An 8,987-nucleotide genomic window follows, 5' to 3' on the forward strand; every position below is an offset into this window, starting at 1 on the left:
TGAGAGATGACCCATTGTAGACATATTTTTTTGTCATCTCTAAATTACATGCAAGATTTAAGATAAGACTACCTCATCGACCATTGTACATGCCCTAACCTATGGTCAACCAACGTAAGATTTATGTGCTGACTAGGTAACGAGCTCATCTGGCTGCAAGCCCACGTCAAACGAGGGGAAAAAAATACTCCCTCCGTCCGATAACGTAAGACGTTTTTTCACACTACACTAGTGTCAAAAAATGTCTTACATTATGAGACGGAGGGAGTAGGAAAGATATAATGCCGCTGTTTACACAACAAAAACCAGAAGGGTAGCTCTGTTTTTCAAGATTGACCAGATCTTTCCCTCTTGGTTTTAATCGTCTAAATTGTTGAACGAGATTTCTATGCAGAAACATAAAAACAGGTGCACCTAGTGTATTTTGCCAATCACACTATAGAGTGTGGTGCCGAAGCACACGACGTTGCGTGTTGTGCCTGACGGATGACAGCGAGGAGATCAGGTTCAATTTTTGCATCATTCTTCCACCATCCACCTTGAAGATAAGGAAACATCAGATGTTTATCAGTAATAAATAATGGAAGCTATTGCAGTAAGTGAAAACAACTACTCCCTCCGTTCCTAAATATTTGTCTTTTTAGAGATCTCAAATGAACTACCACATATGGATGTATATATACATATTTTAGAGTGTAGATTCACTCTTTTTGCTTCGTATGTAGTCACTTGTTGAAATCTCTAGAAAGACAAATATTTAAAAACGAAGGGAGTAGATCATAAGCCTCTGACATGCATAGAACATCAAACAAATAAGACTTTAAAGAGAAAAGAAAGATAAAATATAGTACTTCAGTACAATGAAGGCTTTAGAAACACCAAGAAAAACAAACGAACTTTCACGAAACCACATGAATGGAAGAAAGGTAATGTCCCAATGCGACCGTGGGGTTTAAGCTTTGTCAATGATTTTTGGTCGCACCACATAAAAAAATGTTTTTAGCGATACAATTGGACGTTTTTTAGGCAATATACTATATGAAATAATACTCATGGGTGATTTTTGTTATGAAATATTTCATTGCTACAAATATTCATAAATTTCTTTAAAAAAGTAATATGAAAGAAAACAAAGCATGGTGAAGTTGGCATTTCTGACCATCGCCAACCCGGTCAACCTCGGGGTTTAACTCATTGCATCCCTAAACCCGCATTGAGCGCCCAACTTGCCATTCCCCACCGCTTGAACCAACACGCGTTGCGGTCTTACACTACCCACCACGCAGACATATCACAACTCTAGGGGAGAGTATAGTGGGAGTGAGGAGGTTCGGTCCCACTATGCAGAGCCACTAGCGTCTTGTTGATCATATTTGTTGACATGTCAGCTAAGAGAGATGTTCTCTTCCGACATCCAAAACAATAATCATAAACCTTGACATTGAGAATGACAAAATTTTGATATAGAGTGCCACTACCCCCTCTTTGAAGTGAAACTCTCATCAGGTCAAGCAAAATAGCATCTTAAAAAAACCATAACAAAAATAGCATTTGGGTATGTCTAACGGAACATATAGGAAAACTAATCATTGCAAGAGAATAGAAAAAAAGATGACGACTTAGTGTCGTGCTCACTTAAATTCCATGAGACTGACCACTTGGCATGAGTGGTAAGCTATATCAAAAACAAAATTCCATGAGACTGAAGTTGCCTCAGAAAAACAAATGGTTCTTTTCGAGAGCTTTTTTTGAGTCAAAATGACTCCGAAGAAAAAACTTTGTTGGGCGAGGTGGGCTAAGAAAGCTAGGAAAGAAAGTCATAGGAAAGAGAGGCTGAAGCCCATCTCAGTCAGTTCACTGGGCTACAGCCCGTGGTCTATTGCAGAGCCTTATCCGCCACGTCACGGCTTACCCGGTCAACGCCTAGGCTTGACTTCCCCGCACCGCCAGCGCCCAGCTCGCCATCTCGACCGCCCGAACCGCCACGCGTCGCGATCCAACGGCCCTCCACCGCCGTGCGTGACGTAGCTCGAGGCGAGAGAGCAGAGGGGAGTGAGCGAGCAGTTCCATCATCAGTTGGCAGTGCCAGCCGCGGATTACGCATCTCACGCGGCGCCGCCACACACCACACCACACCGCGATGGCCGATCTCCACCTCCTCCACCCGCCGGAGCCCGACACCAACGGCGGCGGGGCCGCCGCCTCCGCCTCCGCCGCCGCGCTGCTCCTCCCCGCCGACCCCGCGGCCGAGGCGGCGGCGGCCGCGGCCGCGCCGGACCCCCCCGCGCCCCCCTACTCCAAGCGCCGCCGCCGCCCCAGCGTCCGCCTCGGCGACATTGGCGCGCAGGCCACGGCCTCCGACGCGCAGCTCCCGCGCCGCCACCGCAAGCCGTCCTCCCACCCGCGCCCCCCGCGCCGCTCCCACCCGGACGACGCCCTCGACCCCGCCGCCCGCGCCCGCGGGCCCAAGCCCGGCCAGCGCCGCCCGCGCACGGCCTGGATCCCGGCGCCCCACGGCGGCGCCGACGGCTACGAGGACGAGGAGGGCCACCACCACTACTACGACGACGCCGACCAGTCCGACTCCGCCGCCGCCGCCGCCCGGGCCGCTAGGGTTTCGGGCAGCCGCGAGGCCAGCGTCGACGAGTCCGACGGCGTCGCCGACTGGGGCCTCCCCAACGGCGGCGCGGCCTGCTACGGCGGCGGCGGCGGCGTCAGGGCCTGGCTCGACGGGCTCGGCCTCTCCCGGTACGCCCCCGTGTTCGAGATCCACGAGGTGGACGACGAGGTGCTCCCGCTGCTCACCCTGGAGGACCTCAAGGACATGGGCATCGGCGCCGTCGGCTCCAGGAGGAAGATGTTCGCCGCCATCCAGAAGCTCCGCAGCGGCGACACCGTGTCCTGAGTTGGGTGAGACCTCCAGTTCCTAGCTAGCTAGCTTTTGTGCTCTCTCCATTTTTGTTTCCTCTCCCATAGAAAGCTAGTACTGATGAGGGCATTAGCTTATGGTGCTTTCACCAATCCTAGTGTGTATATAGGCTTGATGATCCATCACCTTATCTCTGTCGTAATGATATGCTGTGGAGCACTAGTGCTTTGGGAGGAATTGTTTCAAGAAGGAACTTGAAATAATGGATGGAATAAGGTGAATGCAGTCCCGATATGTCGTTGTTATGTGCTCATAATGAATGTCATCAACTATGCTACTTTTATTCATTACTCGTTTGATTTCCTTTTGTTATACTACTTCCGCTTCGGCTTTCCCTGCCATAATTGAAGATTTTAGATGGATCTCCATCGCAGATTTTTATTTCGGAAAGCTGTTGGAAATAATTACAAACTGAGATTAAATGTGTTTATAGTACATAATATTAAGACATATTGTGCCTTTCTAACTAGATACTTCAGGGTCTTGCTGCTGCTTCCTGCCCGAGGCCTTGTTTTCTTTCTTTTCTTTTGACAATTTGATCCAACACTGTTTAAGGGCTGTGGTACCATGGTATTGCAACTGCATTTCTGTATTGACGGAAATTGACAGTAGTGATCCTACCATAGTCGGAGGAGAAAGCACTCATCTTGCGGTGGGCTTACTGGCTTACTGCTTATATGCTTTCAGCAGTTACCCTCTATCCAATATGGGGTCAGATTGTCATGTTTTTCAGTTATTCATCACTACCCTTTTCCTTGCCATGCGGGTGTGCCCTGTTGCACCAAAATTGTAGAAGAGTTCTGCTTTGTTAACTTAGTTTTCCCTAAAAAGATGTTATGGTTTGATGGAACTTGAAGTTGGACTGGTTAATAGCTAAATTCAGAGTATTTAGAGTAAGAATGAAACATTCCTATAATAGGGGCAAAGCTATCCGTGTATTACTTAAATTTACTGGTCGGTCAGTTCGAAATGAAACTCATTCAAAATGGGACTATGCCACGATCTAGTAACTTCGTCATGTTTCATAGCATGTCCATATTAGTATAGCAGATTATCAGGGCTATTACTGCAATGTACATTGTTAAGTTTGCTTTTCTAGTGTACGGTAATAGTAAATTACCTTATTGATCTTCTCCTTGATTGTTTTCGCCTTTTCGGGTGAAATCTGATTTCTTCTTAATATAGCAAGAGGAATGGTTGTACCCGTACATTCGTAGCAAGGGCCTATTGTCACAGCCTCGAAGCTGCCTATTAGATACATATAACCTTCTGCTTGTAGGGGCAAGATACCGTAGAGCTTTGATTTGAATAGGAAATGGGCAACTCATCCTTGGCCAGCAAAGAGAAAACCTTTCACCATGTGTGATTCCTCCTGCAGTCTTCTGGAATGACACATGAGAATCAATGTTCTTATGGCGGTAAAGCGTCCCAAGGCAAGCAGCCACCGTGTTGACGCCTAAGTGACGACTGACGACTAAGCACCTAAGGTGCGCAAAGTTCTAACACGCTGCCAGGGCGCCTTGCCACCCAAGCGTCCAAGGCAGGACACCTGAAAAACTATGGTGAGAATATGTTCAGTGCTGCAAATAAGTAAATATGGCAGAAGCAAAACTATAACCACAAAGAAGTAGATCTTGCTGCTTTCTGCCTGAAGCCTAGTTTTCTTTATTTTCTTTTGGCAATTCGATCCAATACTATCCAAGAACTGTGCTACCAAGATATGGCAATAGCATTTCTGTGTTGAAGAAAATAGACAATAGTGATGCTATTATACTATGTCCAGTTTACGGTATGGTGCGATACTGTCAACCTTTAAAGTTATTCCTCAGTCACACAACCCTTTTCCTTGTCATATGGGTGTTCTCTGTTGCACCAAAAATGTGGAAGAGTTCTGCTTTGTTAAGTTAGAGTTTTTCCTTAAAAAGTTCTTATGGTTTGGTGGAACATAAAATTTGGCCTAATTAGATTTTAGAGGGAACTATGCCACTATCTAGTAACTTCATTGTATTTCATGCATGTCCTTATTAGTCATAGCAGGTGATCTGCAATGTACATTATTTAGGTTGCTTTCCTTGTGTATGGTAATAGTTGATTATTTAATTCAGTTATACTAAACACCGTTTGGGCGAAACCAGGTTTCCTGCTAATGTAGCAAGCTCTGTTTTCGAGTCGCTCGACTAGTCGCGACTAGTCTATGAGTCGCACAGGCAGGGTCGACTCATGGGATGAGTCGAGCGACTAGTCTCGACTAGTCATGACTAGTCGTGTTTTCTGGGTCGAAAGACTCGATTTTTTTGGGCCCCACCTGTCATATGTTTTTTTACTGTATCGAACCATCCCCCTGGTTGCTGCTGCTGGTCTGCTCCTCCCCTGGTTTCTGCTGCTGCTGCTGGTCTGCTCCTCCCCTCCTCCCCTGGTTGCTGTTGGTGGTCTTCTCGTCCCTCCTCCCCTGGTTGCTGTTGGTGGTCTTCTCCTCCCCTCCTCCCCTGGTTGCTGCTGCTGCTGGTCTGCTCCTCCTCTCTTCCCCTTGTTGCTGCTGCTGCTGCTGGTGGTGGTCTGGTCCTCCCCTGGTTGTGCATGAACAAGGGTGGTTGTGCATGATGAAGAGTTCAGGGCTGAATTGGAACCACTCAAGAACAAGGCTGGTTTTATTGTACCTACTTTCTACTGCTTAACTCACGTCAACTCGTTGCATGTCGACTCATCGACCATGAGTTCTAGATTAGTCACGACTAGTCTAGAGTCGCTCCCCCTCGAGCGACTCATCGACTCAAAAACCTTGGTAGCAAGAGGAATGGTTGTATTGTATCCGTACATTCATAGCCGTGGGGCTAGTGTAACAGCCTCGAAGCTGCCTATTATATTAGGATACATATGGATACTTGTCCTTATAAGGGCAAGGTATTGTTACAACTTTGAATAGGAAAGGCCGAAAGGGGCAACTCGTCCTTGGCCAGCAAAGAGAAACACCTTTCACCATGCGGGATTTCATGGCAGTCCTCTGGGTTGACATGTTTGAATATGTATAGTGCTGCATAGAAGTAGGTATGGCAGAAGCAAAACTATAACCACAAAATCTCATAAGAAGCAATACCATTCATAGTTCTCTTTATGGCACATCAGCTCATCTTTTCCTTTGAATCTTTCCTGATTATGGTAGGTATATATATTCTCCAAATCATTTGGGGACCAGTTTCTTTATTTTGACCTTACCCATCTTCTTGTTCAAAACACGTGGAAGATGATTTCCTCTGAAACATGCTCACCTCTTGAGTTCCCTTAAGGTCATAGTTTGATGCATGCATAGAATATGTCCTTCCGAAAGGCTATAGAAGGCCAGCACATGACCCCTATGAGGAATTATTCCATATCAAGTGGGAACTACTATTATTATTCACTGAAATCAGTTCCAACAAAAAAGTCAACGCCAAGTGCACAGAATGATTTATAATTTTGTGAAATCACGTCCTCCCAATTCAGCCAATTTACATCAGTTATCCCTTACTGCATGGTTGCCCCTGTTGGTACTAACCAAACCTATACTGAGCTTCTGCAGCATAAAGCCATCCGCGAATTATAGTTTTTGTCCATCATGAGGTTCATTTAGTGCAAGTGATCGACAGCTGATCATTATGATGAAAAGTGTAATGAGTTGAACGCCACACAAATATGGTAGCCATATGGTAGTCTTTTGCTGATTCTATGATATTACAGTTTGACATTTATGTGTCCCTGTGTTCTTGTCAGTTCCAGCCATCTCAAAACTTCCTTATAACTTCAAATTCATTTGTTTCCTTACATGTCCTGTCTACTGACCTATCATTTCACATTTTGCTCCTCTTCAACTTTGGTTGTCACATTACCATTTCCATGATGAGCACATAGTATGTAGGGAGTTCAGAGTTTCTTATTAACTCTGACAGCTTTGAATGGTTTTAACATGTTCATTCCTCAAATATATAGTCTTTCAGTATGCTGATTTAATTAATCCTCCGCAGTCCTGCTACAGTGGGAGCTAATTTAGAACCTGAAACCAAGCAGCTGCTGTCCATAAAGAGTGTAAAGTTGAGGTTTCGTTTATAAAAATGATCTTTAGCATGATATGTTAGATAATGGCAAACATTTTCCTCAACTGGTCATTGTATTTGTACACCAGGACCCACCACAGAGTCCAGTAGTCCACTGCCTGTTACCAAAATACATGTTCCTTCCTAGTAGGAATGTGTGTTCTATCGACACTTATTTACAGTAGCTCTGTTCTGCCTTCAATACTGGTAAATTTCTGCAACATAGTTGAATTGATTTCTGATACTATATGCGCGGGCTATAAAAGGTAGATTCACTTATGCATTGCTTGTTATCTGCTTGTACCTGTAAATTAAAATGTAAAAGCTCACTGATTCTCAGAAATACAGAAAAGGAAAGAGAAGGGAGAAGATGATCCAGCCAACTGGCTAAAGGCATAAAAGGAATGCTAGGGATAAATGCCGGGGAGGGAGGCTGAGGGGGTTGCCACTGATTACTGTGGCAGGGTGGCAGCAAATGTGCCATGTCCATGCCGCTGGGGCTCGATAGCGCCGCAATGGCAGGCCAGGCGCGGAGGTAACCACACTGGAATGTTTTGTTTGCACGTATGTTTGTAAACATGTTGTGCTTGCAAGCATGTATGTCTTGTATGTAAGGTAAAGGGGCTTACCTGACGATGATCGCCGGTCCTTGGGTGGATTCTGTTGAGCACACTAGGATGATTGAGATGAACGTGGGTCTGGCATGGGGTGTGGTAACTCTGGTAAGGGGTGCTCGGGTAGCCAGGGTGACTTGCCCATGGAACCGCCGCACGCCTCGCTCCGTGGCAGAGAGCTGGGCTGCCAGGGGAGTTTCACAGGCAAATCATCCTTGGCTATCGAAGATGGCCTCTTACCCCCATGCAAGACCTCCCTCACCTGTGTCCTCTGTGCTGGTGCAGTAGTAGTTAACTGATGATGCCTTAATGCCTTGCCTGGCCATGTATTTATAAGAAGGTGGGGGCAGCGTGTTTTGGCGGCGAGGCAGCGTGTTTTGACACAGCTAAAGGCAACTAGAGTGAAGAATCTTGGCCTTCGACATGACATGCGGAAGGCGTCGATCGACCAGGCCAAATAACCAACGGGGCCACTCTCTCACCTCACCTGGCTGCTGGATGTGAAGATCTCTGTGTATCTTGCTGCCTTTATTTCCTTTTCGGAGGGCATCCAGGGATTTGGATTTGGATTTATTTAGATTTGGGTTTGTGAAGGGGTTGTTCAGGTTGGCTGGTTGACCAGTGCGGACGGACGGACAGACCACTCGGGCTGGGTTCGGTTCCATCCACATCCACTTGCATTCATTCCCAGGCATGGATCACATCACACACCGCCCGACTGGTTGTATGGATAGAAAGAATAAGTATGTGCATGTGAAGAAGAACATTGCACTGCTCTGCATGCACACGGACACGGTGGTGATAAGGATGTGGGTATGCATCATGCATGGAAATTCCCTATGCACGTGATAACGTAAAGGTCGCTGATTCTACTGCTGTGTGGAAAGGATGGGTGCAAAGACGATCGAGACTGAGTAGGATTTGGACGCTGGAGGAGTCGAGAAGGGGCTTGTCCAATTATTCATCATGTCCTATCGTCTCCTGGTTCCGTCCATGCCCCGAGCTCGACACATCAGGCAGGCTACTAGTCCAACACAGGATCGCATCCTTTAGGGCATATGTACAATGGTTCTATCTTAGAAATGCCACATAGGATAAATGATGAGGTGGAGGAGAGAGAAATCATAAGGAAGGGCTTGTTTTCTTTTAAATAAGAGAAGACAAGAGATGATCTCTTAGCACAATATGTCTCACCACATTTTTAGGAATTGTTTGTTGTTGAAAATAAGGCTAAGAGATGACCCATTGTAGACATGTTTTCTTGTCATCTCTAAATTACATGTAAAACTTAAGATAAGACTATCTTATCAACCATTGTATATGCCCTTACTCTCCATGGCGAGGATTTCGGCCTCATGATAGCGATGACGGGCTGAG

The 8,987-nt window shown here is 46.2% G+C and overlaps 1 protein-coding gene across 2 annotated transcripts; it reads left to right on the top strand.

The window, feature by feature from the left end:
- The first annotated feature begins 2,059 nt into the window (after positions 1 to 2,059).
- LOC123114308 (ankyrin repeat and SAM domain-containing protein 6) lies at positions 2,060 to 8,315 on the top strand. 2 transcript variants are annotated; one of them, XM_044535738.1, is made up of 2 exons: positions 2,060 to 2,910; positions 7,337 to 8,315. In XM_044535738.1, exon 1 carries the CDS (start codon positions 2,141 to 2,143, stop codon positions 2,903 to 2,905), a length of 765 nt encoding a protein of 254 aa, XP_044391673.1. In that variant the 5' UTR covers positions 2,060 to 2,140; the 3' UTR covers positions 2,906 to 2,910; positions 7,337 to 8,315. The 2 variants fall into 2 exon arrangements, with proteins under 2 accessions (XP_044391673.1, XP_044391674.1); XM_044535739.1 differs by having other exon boundaries at positions 7,345 to 8,314.
- Positions 8,316 to 8,987: the final 672 nt, after the last annotated feature.

Source organism: Triticum aestivum, chromosome 5B (genome assembly GCF_018294505.1).
Source record: "Triticum aestivum cultivar Chinese Spring chromosome 5B, IWGSC CS RefSeq v2.1, whole genome shotgun sequence".
In the NCBI taxonomy this organism is placed as follows: Eukaryota; Viridiplantae; Streptophyta; class Magnoliopsida; order Poales; family Poaceae; genus Triticum; species Triticum aestivum.